The following is a 17,287-nucleotide window of genomic DNA, read 5'->3' as shown; positions in this document are numbered from 1 at the left end:
AAAAGTTACTTACTGCTTAATGTTAATGAATGTAGCACTGATCAGGGAAAAGTTTTGGAAACATACATTTTACAACCACCATGCGTATAATTATTTCATTGGTTGTTATTTTCTATACACCGACAGACTTAAACGTCTTGCAAATCTATTTCTCTTTATGTAACTGCAGGATAGTCTTGCTACTGGATAATGTATAAATAGAAATAGTGATAGCAATGTTTGGAAATCTATTGGAGACTTCAACATATCATTCTCTGTTTTACATTTTGATAAATTGATCGGATTGAAGCTGAAACTATTTGTTTTGATTCAACTAAACAGAAGAAATTAGGCATCTTTAAAGTAAGACCATTATTTTATATTTAATTTAGAATGTTTTGGAATCTTCTCTCAAGCCCTAATGTGTAGTAATGGGGGCAATCCTCAAAAATACAATAGCATATGGTTGGGAAGTGGTCATTTTGTAAGTGCTAATGACTAAAACTTCTCTGGCATCATTAGTCACATGGTACCATTTTTTTCCAAGCTTCTAGTAAAAATCATCAAACTCTTCCTATGTGCCAATTGTGCTTCCGTATATGACTCTTTTTATCTAGAATTCTTTCAACAATGTCATTGGTAACATTAAAGTCTGGTTTTTAGAATTATTTGATATGCGCATTGTATTTTTATTGGGAAATAAAAGTTAGAAGATAATTACTTGTTCTAAAATAAGCCTGAAGACCTATTCACTTGTAAACCTTGATATTTCAGATACTACCAGGGTGACAAGGCCATGGGATGTATCAATTAAAACACAAAAAAGAAGATCTAATCTCCTAGAATTGTATAACAGAAGGACTTTATTCTTAATTAAAGTCATTCTCCAACTTGTGCTCAATAATTTAATGTAGAAATCTATTTGTCTTTCTAAGGTTAGCCACAGAGTTGACAGAATCTGCCAAGAAGATAATGAAGTCCTTATCTTTTAAATTCTTGGGGAAAAATACAAGCAGTGAATTGGTGGAGGGAGACATTACCTTTCTAATTTAACAGATTTATACTAGTGCAATAAAGAGAGTTTATATCTACTGCATTGAGAATGTTAAATGATTAAAGTTTAGGGGTTGAATACAAATCACTGCAATGCTTGTGCTCTATACTTTTGTGCATTTGTATCAGATTATAAATAAGTAAACCTTATTTATAGAGGGGAACCCTTATGTCCTCTTGGTGTTCCACCAAAATAGATGTCCTTGCATTTGATTCTGCCAACAGTTTGGATAACACTATAATTTCTTCATAATATTTTTAAAGGCTAGTTTACATCCTTGATTGATCTTTTAACTGATTCAGCAATTGCAAAACATGCATGGCACGGGTTTCACCGTTTTGGTGTGGGTTACCCTTGGGAGATACTAGGCCATGTAATGATGCAAAGGACTACATTTTATATTTGGTGTTATATAAATTAAAGAAATGAATAATTATCATCATCCAAGATCCCTCTACTTTTGATTGACTGAAACCCCATTTGGTTTAAACATTTATAACATACCAGACTATTGGCCTGAACTGAGGATGTTTGGTTGTGCTTAGAGCATGCATTTTTGTATTTTTGCTCATACCACGCTTTATGAAATGCTGATTTTTCATAGACATCCTTGAGAAATTGCATTTTTTTTTTCAAGCCTGCATGAGTAATAATGTTGGCCACGGCTGCGAGATTAGGAAATTATATTTGATTGATCATCATGTTTGCTGTTCATGTAGTGCCTACTTCCTACTTACTCTCCTTAAGAGATTTATTTCTGGGATTAGAAATTCAAGAACAACCAAGACCTGGAGAATGCGAGGGGTCAATCAATTCATTACACCGGGCCAAAATCCATCATCCTGAAGACCAGGGTCATTGGATTTTAAATTCCTCTACACAGTTCAGTGCTTTGCAGTGTAAACAGCCTAGCTGATACTTTGGAGGTCTTAGATATATTTCTGTATTTGTGTTTAGATGCTGCACAAGTGTATGTTCTATATAATGCCACTAAATGGACCATTTGCTATAAATAAAAAACTAACTAGTGTTATTGAATTATTTGTTAACAAACATGTAAAATATGCCTAACTTAGTACCTTACATTGATCATATAATAAAATTCCAGCAGTTGCCATTACTAATTTTCAAATCATTTTTAAATCATTCAAGATTGAGAAGTAGCAAAAAAGTACTTTGCCTAAGGTACAATTTAAGCCAACATATCTGCATTCTTCTATGCATGTATGGATTTAGACACCCAAAATTGCAAGTGCTTTTCAATAGCATTTAGATTACATAAGGTAAAGGCTGAAAATATGTGAGCATCAATTTAAGCCATTATGAAATTCTCAACTAGAGAAGACATTAAAATTTATGATGAAAATATTTAAATACCAGACAGTTTCTTATTATTGATTGTAATAATGTTGAATAAACCTTGAAAATCACTTTCCGTTCAATGGAAATTTAGAGTTATGGACCATTTATTAAACATCAATTTTTTTCTGGTCAAGTTTTTAAAGGGGAAAACTCGAATTTTTAGAGAATTATTATTCCCCAAAGGTGCTAAAAATTCTTATCCAAAAAACTCCAGCTAAAATCTGTCAAGGTCATGTAGAAGTCAACGGCAGATGTCCCTTTTACAATTTCAACTCGAAAAATTTGTACAATTGGAATTGTTGAATAGTTTTGTTGAGACTTCTCCAGCACCAACTTATTTGTGGATGGAAGGTAGGTTGAAATAAGATAAATTTGAGTTTTAGTAAATACCCTCTAAAGGTTCTTTTGTATTAGTATTTGAGTTTTGGATAAGAGCAATTGTTTTTTGTGGTTTATCTCAAAAATGAAATCTAATTTCTTCTTAATATTTCCCCAAAGGTAAATTTTCCTTACCAAAATTATGCATAAACCAGCAAAATGCAAGACAATTGCATATACTTTGGTAAAATAATTGTTGAATTCACAAAAATAAATGATGAATGTGATTTGCCTTTGTGATAGTCACAGACTTTTTAATAGGTACATAAATCATACAGCACCCATGTTTTTCAGGAACCTTGATAAATGGAATCTATGGTGTTGTGACAGATACACACAGTGGGCACATTTATTCAAATAATAAATCATTTGTATAACACTGTTACTGATTTACATAAACCCTGAGCATTCTATTATTTTAATTACTTTTTATCATTTCAATTATGTAGAAAAAAATTGCTCCAAATTAATGTTATACCAAATGTCCACTCCCTCATTGTTTCATGGTCTGGAAATTAGTTGTACTTGCAGAACCAAGAAGAAATTGTTTAGTCAACAAGCTGATTTGAATCTGTAGCAATTTTTCATTTTACAATTCATAATAAATTGTGTACCAAATAGAAAAATATTATCTTAAAAAAAATTTATGACCATCAACATTTCTTTGCTACTACAATGATTGCCTATTTATCATTTATCCAACTTTACACAAAAGTTGGCAATATAATGACAAAGAAATTCTGAAGTGATAATTGGTATTTTCTAATCAGTCATATTTTAATAAATTAACCTTCATTTGAATGTGACCTCTCCATCATATACTGTACCTTTTTATGATTGGATAGATAATTAATAGGTAAGCTATATTGTAAACTAGTAATATTGTAACACTATGTTTACAAAGCTATGTTGATAGATATTTTTTTAATAGCAAGATATGAAGGTATAAATATATATTACATTGTAATAAACATTTACCAAAAATCGATTTTAAGTACTTTAATTTACTATGACTGAAAGTAATTACAAATAAAATAGTCGAGTAGATACTATGTAATACAGTTTTTGTACAATTCTATTGATTTTAATGAATTCAACAGTCACTGTGCTGAACATGCTCAAGTTTACATTTATTGTTTATATGTTTTATAGTAAAAATGTTACTCTTATTATCTCAATGGACATGCACTAAGTTGCCAATTTGACCTGATGTAACTTCTGTAGAGAAGCCCACTAAGCAAGTTTATGGGGGAAAAAACTTTCAGCTGAGACCAGTAAACCTGTTTTTCCTCTCTGAAATCAATACTGTACATCAAGGGGCAGATGTATTAAGGGTCGAATATTGAGGGTTAATTAACCCTCGATATTCGACTGGGGAATTAAAATCCGATTTTGAATATCGAAGTCGAAGGATTTTGCGCAAATAGTTCGATCGAACGATCAAAGGAATCAAAGGAATAATCGTTCGATCGAACTATTAAATCCTTCGAATCGAACGATTCGAAGGATTTTAATCCATCGATCGAAGGATTATCCTTCGACCAAAAAAAGATAGCCAAGCCTATGGGGACCTTCTAACATTGACTTCGGTAGCTTTTAGGTGGCAAACTAGGGGGTCGAAGTTTTTTCTTAAAGAGACAGTACTTCGACTATCGAATTGTCGAATAGTCGAACGATTTTTAGTTCGAATCATTCGATTCGAAGTCGAAGTCGTAGTCGAAGGTCGAAGTAGCCCATTCGATGGTTGAAATAGCCAAAAAAACACTTTGAAATTTGAAGTATTTCTTCTTTTATTCCTTCACTTGAACTTAATGAATGGGCCCCCAAGGGTAAGATTTATCAACATCTGAAATCAAGTTTTTACTGCAATTACATTTTTTTTTAATTTTTCTCAGTAAAAAAAAATCCGATCAAAACTATTCCCGAATTCCAGTTTCCAAAACTCGAACATCCAAAATGTATTGAATGCAAAGAATTAAAAAACTTGAATATAAAACTTTGTGTAGAGATCATTGAGAGTTCAAGTCGTTCACGTTTTATGGATGTGAGTTTTTTCATAAATAATCAAGATTTTTACATTTCCAAGTTTCAAATTTAGAAAAACATTATTCTAAAATTACATAATGATAAATCTGCTTTCACGTGTTTCAAATGCTCAAATTATTTAGTATTTTTGTATTTTGGAAAATGTAATTTAATGATTTTCATCATAAATCTTATTTTATCTTTATTTTAGTGCAAGTTCCAGGACCCGTGGAGAATCTTCAAGTTGTCTCTACTGCACCTACCTCAGTCTTGATTTCCTGGGATCCCCCTGCTTATGCAAATGGCCCTGTTCAAGGATACAGATTGTTTTGTGCAGAAACTTTTTCAGGGAGAGAACAGGTGAGGCAATATATGTACAGTATATTGTGTATAAGGAGCCAGGGCAAAACATATCTTTGTAGCTCAATTATTTGTGTAGATTAAGACTGCTACATACAGTTCATCAATTAGTGTTGAGCTGTTACTTGCATTAATGCTCTGACACCTTCAGCAGGTAGGTGATCAAGTAACCTCTTGGTCTACCTAAAACTACTGCATTATGTGTTAGCCCGGGGCAACCCACCTTAAGACAACTCTGGAAATTGGTTGTCTAGAAAAAGACCATACATCTTTTTTGTTCAACTTGAAGGAAAATGCTTTGGTGTTCTGCCTACATATTACATTGAAAGATATCCAGCCCCAAATATGTGTATTTCATGGGTTCCACAGCCTTATCCAAATATGGGTCAGTAGTGATTACAATGCTAAATCTATATGAGTCTCTAATTACATAGGAAATTGAGATTATAGAGCACAAGACATGATCAATAAAATGTATTTGGATGTGCATTACAATTCTTGCAACCATGAAACCATCGTTATTATTGTTATTGATCTGACTGTTTATTTTTATTTTGCTGGTTTTGACCTTGGAATACACTTTATGGTACTAAGCCTGTGGCTATAGATATTAGGAAGTGGACTCTCATTTTTAAAAGACTAAGATTGATGGGTAAGTAGGTTAGACATTATACAATTATCCATGCTTGAATGTTAGTATGACTGAGACTCAACTGCTGTTTGTCCCAAATACCTATCTATTGTTTACCTTACATACACAAAAATAGGTGCATAAATATTCACAAACTTTTATTTCATTGACCTGTTTTATTCAGGTAGCTGAGTTATTATAGTTGCCTATAATAATTCACTACCCTGGTGGTGCGGGGGAGACACCCGCCTCGCCGCTTCTCTTCGCGCGCCAGTGTCTAGGGTTTGTGCGGTGCATCTATTCTCTATTTAAAGGCACATGTGCTCTCGTGTAATGACGCCAGCGCGCAATGGCGTGAAGTTTGAAAATATTGAAAGGGCCATTGGTCAGTTTTTGACTGCCCATTATAGGATTGGTTCCTGGTGCTTCTGAGCATTTGTGCTATCTTTATTATTGATTCTGATTCCTGTTGCCCTGCCTGGCTTTTGGCTATTCTGACATCTGTATCCTGACCCCTGCCTGATATCTGACTTCGCTTATTCTATATCCCCTCTGATTGATCTCCTGGCTTGACCCTTGCCTGCCTGACTCTGTTTGCACTCTGCCTGCCCCGAACCGGCCTGATCTGACTAATCTTCTGCCTAAGCCTTGTACCGCGACCTTCTGCCCAAAGACTTTGCATTTGTTCAGAACCCCTTGCTTTGCACCTCTCTTATAAAGACCTGGTGGCATCTGATTAGCCGAGGGCTCCTCCCGAGGCGGCTGCTAAAGGCTGAAGCAAGAGCAGAGACCAGGGTGCTTAGCATCGGTTCTGAATTAGGGTGCTAACCATGACAGTTACCCTATAGGGGTCATGTACATGACCCAGTGATACTGTGCTCTGCACTTCATACTGGTCAGACCCTAAATGGAAGTACTCTTTGAATGAGCATTCAGGAGTGCACTCTTGTGTCCCCCTCTTATGCCTGCACCCTTGTGCTCTTGGGCTTCAATCTTGGAACAAGGCAAATGACCTCTTATATGATTCACCTTTCAAATATCATCATAAAACAATCCACTGAATGAATACAACTAGGCTTTAAGTTCCAATAAGGCTATTACATGAGAAGAAAAATGCTTTACAGGAAGATTGCTACTGAAATGTAACTTCTTAGATCATTAGTTGAACTGACCCTAAAGTAATTAAGTGCAAATCTGCAGGTGATATCTCTCTATAAGGACATAAAAAAGTAATCAGAGTAAGAAGATATTATATGGTGCCTGGTTTGCTTTTAAAACATGCATGACGATTCTGAAAGAAATGAGCTAAATCAAGAGCTAATGGAGGTCTTGGAAGATGATGAATAAATATAGAGTTGATGACTGTTTTGTTGAGAAATGATGTGAATGAGATGTTCAAGAGAGCATTGCTCATAGCAGAGTAGTGGGTGAAACAGCTTATTGAGTTGATTAAAGCGAATCATACATTGTTGAATGCTAAAGTAATTCCAAGCAGTCTTAGGGCTGGATTATATTGTGTTATTTAATGTATTCAACACATGAGATTTTTTTAAATCCATTTTTATGGAACAGATTTGTCTGAATTGCTCAGTTTGTACATTTCTGTGGTTTGCTTTTTGGGCACTGATTAAAAATAAAAAAATAAAAATAGGAATGGCTCTGAAGAACCACTTTTCCTACAAGGCATTAAGTGCTAATTTTAACTTACTAAAAAGCCATCAGTCCTAAAAGGTAAAGATGACAATATAAAAGTATACATTTATAAGTAGAAAAAATTAATGAACAATTACTAATTAATTCTTTAGAGGAGAGGGATCAATGAAATAATACAATGGTTATATGATAGAGTTCCTCCATATAAAATTGCACATTAAATCTGCACATAAAATGCCTGAGTTAGTGCTGAGTGAAACTTGCACATTTTACTTTAAGAGACAATGCAGAAAAAACTCAAAATGGCAAGATTTCACTGAAACGCAATGAAGTCAATGGGAAGGCAAAATGACCCGGTGGCTAAGGTGTCTCTAAGGTGCTCTGTAACAGCATATATATATATATATATACATTGCCCTACTTTGAGAGAGAAGCTCCTTTCCACTATGCTACAACTGTTCTTAATAGGAAAAATACCCCCACATGACAATTTCATCCAATAACAGCACCTGGACAGCTCCTTAGATAGTGGATGGGCAGGGGTTGGCTCCAATCTGATCGATGTAAAAAGGCAGAGTACACATAATGATATCTGTGTTTTCTACCCCGCAATAGACCACATTTTTTTCCTGGCAAAACAAAAAGCATAGCAATATTCTAGCTCAATTTGCAAATTTCTTGGCTGCAAATGTTTACTCCTCCCTACTGTCTGTGGGTAGTTGACCGTGTCTTGTTGTACCATGGGTAAATTCCATTTTTGCCCATTTATAAAAGTGGCCCTGGTGGAGTGGTCTGGCAAGAACTATAAGGGGCAGATTTATTATGGTTCGAATGTTTAAATTTGAATTTGCGAGTTCATTTACAAGTCAATGGTAGAGGTCTGTTGAACCATTTGAATATGTTATTTGCCTTCCTGACATTCAAGGTTTTTTTTGGAGGAAAACTCGTTTAGTATTTGATCTAATTGAATCCGAATTTTTGGTCGGGACTATTCGATCGAATATTAGAAGTTCGAATTTTTTCATAAATAACCTCCCATTCGAGTTGTGAGTACATTCAAATGTATTAGATAAATAACCCCTAAATGTCTTTTCAAAATAAAAACAAAAAACAGAACATTCTGTATTTTGAACCCTAGTTATTAGGCTCCAGTTGAACATGGTTGTATAATTCCTTTTTAATGCTACAGATTAATAGTAGGGATAATAGATGTATAGAATGTTATAACTAGAAATATGATACATATGTTGATTTATTAACATTCTTATAATATTCATTAATGTCTTACCTTAGTGCCTGACCTGCTATGAGTAACACTTTTATTGACAAAATACATGATGTCTACCAAAACCCCAAAAAATGGACATTAAAATTTTATATTGAATGTCAGTCCAAACTGAATGGCAGAATAGTGTTTACTAGAACAAGGTCAGAGACCAAATTGTACAAGGCATCTTAACAGCTATGGGGCTGTGTATCTGGAATATTAAAATCAAGAGAAACTGTAGAATTCAGTTTTTTCTAATGTCAGTACAAAAATCTCATTGATATTCTGCACAGTCCATCTTTAAGTATCCTAACTTTCATCTGCAGAATCATAAATCACAGTTATTTAATATCTATGGCGAAGAAAGGGAGCAAGGAAAATTTATGATTAGAAAGCAGTGGATGATATTTGGAAAGGAGAATTCACTACACATAAATATAATTGATGTTGCAAATAACAGAATGTGATTTTGTAAAAAGAAAAACGTACAGCACACGGTTAAAGTTGAGTTGTGCTAAATATATAACCCACACTGATTTGTTACGTTGGCACTAAGTTTCTTGATGACAAGATGAGTAGTGTTTATGTTATTAGGCTGTTGCTTGGAGGCGAGGTGAGAGGAAAGGTGTGCAGGGGGGCACAAGAGATAGGACACAAAGGAAAATGTTCATTTATAATTTAGGTTATTGAAATATAATTAGCAACAAACAAGTTTCTGATGTTATAGAGATGCCCAGGTTCACCAGCATTGGTCTGACACGATTCTCAATTGCTTGAAGCTATAGGTGTTATCATTCAATTTAGTCACTTTGAGTGATAGATAGATAGATAGATAGATAGATAGATAGATAGATAGATAGATAGATAGATAGATAGATAGATAGATACTGTAGATAGATAATAGATAGATAGATAGATAGATAGATAGATAGATAGATAGATAGATAGATAGATAGATAGATAGATAGATAGATAGATAGATAGATAGATAGATAGATAATAGATAGATAGATAGATAATGATAGATAGATAGATAGATAGATAGATAGATAGATAGATAGATAGATAGATAGATAGATAGATAGATAGATAATAGATAGATAGATAGATAATGATAGATAGATAGATAGATAGATAATAGATAGATAGATAATAGATAGATAGATAATAGATAGATAGATAGATAGATAGATGATAGATAGATAGATAGATAGATAGATAGATAGATAGATAGATAGATAGATAGATAGATAGATAGATAGAGGGATAGATATATAGACAGATGGATAGATAGATAGATAGATAGATGATGATAGATAGATAGATAGATGATAGATAGATAGATAGATAGATAGATATAGATAGATAGATAGATAGATAGATGGTCTTCAAATAATGATGATCCCATTGGTACCAGCCTTGGTTGGTGTTTCTACATGTGGATTTCCAGACACCCCACACAAGGCTTCTTGCCAGAGATCAGAAACTTCCTCTCTACCATGGTTGTTTTATTGTAGACCCTGACTTGCAGACTGGCTAGACTATTAACCCTTCTTAGCCCTTAGTAGGGATCAAGCTGCCCCCTCTTGCTAGCCTTGTGAGCTATTGCAAAAGCTTCCCTATTTTGGTTCAGCCTACTCCATATATTTTTGTTATCTCCATTGGATTTGATATCTCCAGTTTCTCAGGTTCTTCACCTTGGCTCCTAGCTGGTTTCATCTACCAAAATAGATAATTCATTTTTGTTTTGCATTCAGTTTCTGTTGACAATGCAGCATCTGCATCCTTGTGGGCATAAACAGATCTTTTGGTGTGACTTCTAGATATCTGGTGGGAGCTGGCATTCTGCTTGGCTTTGCATAGGCATTCTCTAGACTCTAATGTAAAATATCCCTAGTGATCACACATAGATGAGGTTGTTGTTGGCTGTGGATAATGCTACAGCTAATATAATCAACATGGCAGCCTTTTCATTTAGTTCTCCTGATATATGAAAAAGTATCTCCCTCACAAATAGAAGAAACTTATGATTTGCAAAAAATTTTAACCTTTGTTCTCCATTCTTTTGTGTACAGAATATCGAAGTGGATGGAATTGTATACAGACTTGAAGGACTTAGAAAGTTCACAGAGTACAGTATACGAGTCTTGGCCTACAATCGCTATGGGCCTGGAGTGTCTTCTGAAGAACATACAGTTGTCACCCTTTCTGACGGTAAGAAAAATGGCCACAGTTCTGTCTGTTAATAGTCACGTTCAGTTATATATACATATATTTTAAGAGAGGAGCAGAAAACTGCCCAGCACAAATTAGCATAAAACAGATAAGAAGGGATGCAAAACAAAATTTGATCATTTCCATGTGCAAAGTACCAAATGCTATTTGAAATATTACTTTCCACTCTGTGGACATTTTATATGTATATTTCAGTTGCACCACTATCATTCTTTGAATAAAGGGTCTGAAGACCAATTTATGTCACAATTCAAGAACTGCTCATTTCATCTAAATGCTCGATATCTATACCAAGTCCTCTTATTCAATTCAATATGAATGCACTCGTATACATTTATTTACATGCTGCCTTGTTGACACCGCTGCCTCCTATAAAGGACCTTCGATTGCTTTTCAGCAAAAAAAAAGATACCTTATTTTCTTTCCTAGTTTCAGAGTAGAGTATGAGTATGCTTCATTTCTTTCTGTGTAAGTGGCATGTGTCACAATGAAGACTGTGTTATTATTGCTTAGTGCTTGTCAGTTGAAATTGAAGTTAGAAGGAAGTTTAATTACAGGCCTTTCACTTTTCTGTTTTAATAAATATATATATGAAGAGTTGCAGAGGCTTAAGTAGGAGGTGTACGAACAATTATGTCTATTAAACTGGTTCATGAAATTCGGTTTTTACATTTCAGATTGCTTGCATATGATGGATTGCAAACCATTTTGGACAGCAAAACATAAAAACAGTTTAAAATAAGATTTAGACACCAGCAATCTGATTTAGACCTTCTCCCTCTACAAATAGAGACTGTAGGAGTATGCAGGGCAAAGTTATGCAGGGCAAAGTTATCCAGTGCATACCATGTATGTTCAAAGTGTATCTGCACAATGATTTCAGGTACTTAGATATATAAATAGGCATACAGGCCCTTTTATCAGTCTAAATCAGCTCAGTCTTAATCCAAAACAACATTTCTTGTTACTCATCCCTCTGCGCAGGTCCTGTCCACGGAGTACACAGACGCCATCTTCTCCCATGCGGTCTTCTTCCTGATTTGACCGGCGTCTTCTGGCGCATGCGCAGTAGGAGCATTTTCAGGTACGGATCTACTGCGCATGCGCCAAATGTCACGAAGTTTTCCGATTTCACTTCGTGACATTCGGCGCATGCGCAGTAGATCCATACCTGAAAATGCTCCTACTGCACATGCGCCAGAAGACGCCGGTCAAATCAGGAAGAAGACCGCATGGGAGAAGATGGCGTCTGTGAACTCCGTGGACAGGACCTGCGCAGAGGGGTGAGTAACAAGTTAGGGGCATTTGCCCAGGGGGACAGGTAGGCCAGGGGGGAGGAGGGAGGGCAACACAGGGGAGGGGGGAGGGGTTTTGCGCCCAGGGGGTTTCCTTCTCCTTTAAAGGAAGGGGGTGCTGCTCAAGACCAAGCTAAATGTGAATATTAAGGAATAGTAAAGCAGAAACTGATAGTAGCCAAAGATGAGGTCATGGATCAGGCTTCTCCCCTAATGATCAATATGTATTTGGCTGTCATAATAAGGTTAAATATTCCGAAATCCTCATGTATGTTTGGGCATTAAAGCTTAAATCTATAGGAGTTATTGCTGCTAAATTGAATGTTAACTGAGGCAGGCACTATTGGACTACAGGCCATGAGTATAATAGATCATCTTCTGAGCTCCAAGGTTGAGGTCCTCACCTAGATAAGCCAAAAAGGTATTTATAAGGACTGGACTTGGCCTGACCTAACTTAGAATTAGTTCTAGGGGCAGAATTTGGCGGTTTTCATCAGGGGCCTAGATCATTGTAACAACAGTTGTGCACTTAACCCAACTAATTTGTTAGAAATAAAACTCAAGTTGTATATTACTATAAAAGGCAGCATCTAGTTATATAATAGGAGGAAATGCATAACATAACAACCCTGACATACATAATATATTTTATTTTTGAAATAAAGGCTAAAATAGGGCTAAACAATGTTCATGTGTTCAAGTTAAATCTAACATTGTATTTATTTGCCTTTCCAGTGCCCAGTGCCATGCCACAGAATGTCTCCTTGGAAGTCGCTAACTCCAGGGTAAGAATACGTTTATCTGATATGTTGGTGTATTCTGATTGAAGTGAAACCACCTACTTTGTTATTAAACTACAGTGTTTAATTTCATCCAGTCCACTACATGGTAAATGTTGGGCAGCACTGAGTAGGGATGTAGCGAACTGTTCGCCGGCGAACTTGTTCGCGCGAACTTCGACCGTCCGCGTCCGCCGAATGTTCGCGAACGTCGCGCGACGTTCGCATTTTGAGTTCGCGTTCGATTCGAATACAAATCGTTCGACCATTCGACCATTCGAATTCCTTCGACCGCTAAAAATCTAACGATTTCCATTCGTTCGAACGATTGTAAGCATTCGATCAAATGAAAAGCATTCGATCGAATGCTTCGATCGTTCGATTCGAATGAAAATCATTCGATCGAACGATTAAAATCCTTCGATCGTTCGAATCGAATGATTTTAGCGGGTGTTCGAAGTTCGCGAACTGTTCGCGAACGTTCGCATTTTTTGCCGGTGTTCGCGAACGGCGTTCGCGAACACCAAATCGGCAGTTTGCTACATCCCTAGCACTGAGCAATGTCATGTGCTCTTTCACTTTCTGTAGCTGCTGGAGTTCTAGCACTAGATTTTCGGCGTGTGACCCTGTATGAACTTGCTTTACTATGTGGGCTGGCGTTATTTTACATATACATCTGCTGAGTTTGAAAATGACAGTCTGGATCCCTGGAGCAAAAGAGAGTTTCTGTAGATTGGCAAATAACTGAAATGAGAACAGAACTACACTGTATTTGAATTATTCAAAATGCAAATGTCGGAACTTTTATCATACAGCATATCTATTGCAGTTTTAAAACGGATATGCAATAGAAAGGCTCCCACGATCAAGGACTGCTTTAGCTATGATAAAAGTCGAGCTTGTGTACAGTTCTATATGTGCAGAGGTGTATTTTTTATAACACTGAACTGCCCACAATTCAGCAGAATATATTGTGTTGGATTTGTGCTGTTAGTTCGACACTGTCATCTTCTTTGGAAGTATATATTGCATATTTATACTATAATTGGGGTGCAAGACGCAATTGTGCCCAATGTCACTTGAATATGGGGGAAAATAGTGCATTGTGGGAATAAATGCTGATTGTGCTCAAAATTGCACTTTGAACACTGCATCAATGTAAGTCTATGTGTCCTACTGACTATACAGTTATTATAACTATTATTATAGTGACCATTCATGATGTCATAATTCAGACAAACATAAAGTTGTTATAAGTATTTATCAAAAAATGCAAGTATGGGACTTTGCCCTTTAAGCAATAGATGTCTAACACTTCTAATGACTTTTGGGTAACCATTGGTCCTTCCCCAGAATCACAGAAGGCAGTAACTGGCCGGCGCCAGGCCGGATATGGGCCGCCCCCCACCCCCCCTCCAGAACCGATGCTGGCTATGTGGGTGCGTGAACCACCAGCAGACCCTGGTACAATTGCACCCCTTGCTCCCCTGATAGTTCCACCACTGACAGAAGGATGTGGGTTACCAATCAGTTACCTTTAACTCAGGGAAGATAAACTGCAGTTACCTGTCAAGTCTGGTCCTCGACTTTTTATATAACCAAGGGCAAAGATCTCATTGGTCGGCCCTCTCAGCTGCACCAAGAAATATGACTTTCCTCAACCATTGTCTTGAATATAATAAAACATGAAGAGATTAAATTGTGTCTAATGAGGTTCAGACACAATGTCTGGACTAATAACTACTTGAGCAGATAAGCCATAATTACAAACACCAGTGTTTTAATAGAAAGATCCCATAGGAACATTTGATCTAGGGTTACGTTGAGCCCTTCTGGTTCGTTTAAATGAAGGGTCTGCCATTTCTTGGTGATGCTTCAGTCAAAAGTTATAGCATATGCCCCAAAGTCAAGATGGACCCTGGGCAATTGCCCCTTTTGCCCGTTTGATAAAATGGCCCGTGGTCTGCGTAGATGGTATCTGCCCATCTATCAGATGAGGATTAACCAACATCCTACAGTGCAAAGTATTGAGTGCTTCCTGGGAAAGGAGCCAGCAGGTGGTGCTACCAGTGTAATATTCCTTGTGTTTTTAAAGGTGTATAATGTCACGGCAAATATTTGTTATGGCTTGGTTTATAGGTTTGAAGATACATTTTTCTGTATTGTTTATGTTACACAGGGAATATCAAATGCCACAGATTAATAAATAATAATACTACAGTATTTTTCATAGAATGTTGTGAAATTATCAAAATTATATTTTGTACCTTGACATAATCAACAACAACACACCTGCTGTCTGTTTTCAAAGGTGCTGTAGTTTATATATTAATATCTGTCTCATAAATGCCAGTGTTTGACCTCAGGCTCCCAGTCTGCAATAAAGAAGGTGTTAAGCCTTAGCAGGATTGATATCTTTTTGAAAACATCTGCTGTTAAGTCTTTTATTAATGTTACAGGAGTCATGCTTCCAGATTTGTTTCCTTATGTATTGGGAAGTTTCATAGATCCTTGTGTTTTGTCCGTGTTTTCAACGAGTCTGCACAGTATCAGCATAGGGTGCATGGATACCATCCAAGATATCATTGTGTACCATGGAAATGATTGTTCTCACTTGTGCTAGTTGGAATAATACTGAAAAATCAGATTTACTTTATCTACAAACCCAGAAACCCTGAGAAATTCTGCTGCTGCTCAACAATATGGAGAGAACAGCAAAGTTGACCTCTGTGGTCTAAAGAGATAGAGCTTGATATTGATACTGATAATAAGAAATTTTGATTATGGTAGATTCCTGAAGAATGAGTTCAGTACAGGAATACCAATTTCCTTTTAAAAGCAAACCTCCTCTGTGTTTTCATAAATAGGTGGCCCTCTAAAAGTATCTGGATCTCAGTTTATCTTCTCGCGGTTAACCGATGGTAGCAACACCTTATTCCTGGCACCTAGCAACACATAACCATAATCCACTTTATACAGTTTTGCAAGAATTATTGATTTGATGCAAAGATAGACAACATTATTTGCCCAAAGTATCTGGTGTCCCAGCCCAACTGGTCCAATTGGGAACAGATTTAAGAGAAGGACCATCAAACTAAAGGCATATAGGATACAGTAAATGTGTCCCTTTAAGAAAAGTTTATGGTTTACGGACTACTCAAAAGCTCTTAAAACCTCTTTGGATGGCATGTTGATTTTATTCTAATCTGTCCCATGAACATGAAGTATAGTAATTGGCCCACTATATGGAAACTATTGGACAGTTATGTTTTAGAGAATCATTAAAATCCATCACAAAATGGACATCCTAGTATCACTCCTATATAAGTCTATGTATGTCTAAGAATGATTTTTTTTAAATTATAGAACATATGTCTACAACATCTAATAACATCATTAAAAGTCTATTGTGTCTATAAATGACCACAGTTAGAGGGCCTTCCTAATGGAGACCATATAAACAATTTCTGGAAATGAAAGGTCCATTTTGGTTTATATAGTTATTGGTTGGGGTAAAAACTATTAATATTGGACATTGAAACATGAATGATCAATGGAGCAGGGTAGTGCTTTGCATATAGGGGTAACCAGTAAAAATCAAAATTCCTTTTCCTTCCTATTTAATACCAACTGTCCCATATTCACAGATACAGAAGAGATTTTATTTTGCAGTTTTAGACATTAATTTCAATCAACCGGCAGCATCTTGTGGTATGTATGCATCAGATAAATTAAGCTAAGTGATGAGCAGATATGAATGGAAGGACATTCAATATAATGTACTAAGATGACAAGGGATTTTACAGATGATTTATAAAGTGGAGAATCATACTGAGAACCGTCCATTATGAATGCTAATGCAATAAAACAGTCATTAGTATGCATTTTTTTTGCTTCCCCAATTTACTATGTGTTTTAATTTTAATATGTTAAGGAAGTACATTGGGCAGTTTTTTTCTAAATTCTTTTGACAACCAAAGGTAAACTGCTCCATAAATAAAAACAACTAAAATATATGCATTTTTTTAGCCTCACAACAGGAGACTTTGGGCACCAATTAAAAATAAAAAAAATCTTATTATTATAGTTATGATTAAAATATAACCCAAACACTTAACAAGCCTCATTTATGACTTTATAACTGTAATGCTTTGGGGACAGCGACTGAGACAAAGTCACAATCTAGACAGATGAAACCCATGACATTTATCATAAATATAGAGACAATCAGCCATGCAGGGATTACAACAGGAAGTTGAAATTAAGTGA

At 35.8% G+C, this 17,287-nt stretch overlaps 1 protein-coding gene across 1 annotated transcript in view; it reads left to right on the top strand.

The window, feature by feature from the left end:
• dcc.L (DCC netrin 1 receptor L homeolog) overlaps window positions 1-17,287 on the top strand; it is a gene marked incomplete at its 5' end in the record, with an annotated part of 292,799 nt that overhangs the window by 182,525 nt on the left and 92,987 nt on the right. Inside the window, 3 exon segments of the mRNA NM_001085785.1 lie at window positions 5,010-5,158; window positions 10,785-10,923; window positions 12,975-13,024. Of these exon segments, the coding sequence (NP_001079254.1) occupies window positions 5,010-5,158; window positions 10,785-10,923; window positions 12,975-13,024 (338 nt within the window).

Source organism: Xenopus laevis, chromosome 1L (assembly GCF_017654675.1).
Source record: "Xenopus laevis strain J_2021 chromosome 1L, Xenopus_laevis_v10.1, whole genome shotgun sequence".
In the NCBI taxonomy this organism is placed as follows: Eukaryota; Metazoa; Chordata; class Amphibia; order Anura; family Pipidae; genus Xenopus; species Xenopus laevis.
Note: the sequence above shows the minus strand (reverse complement) of the source record. Positions and strands in the feature narration are given on the sequence as shown.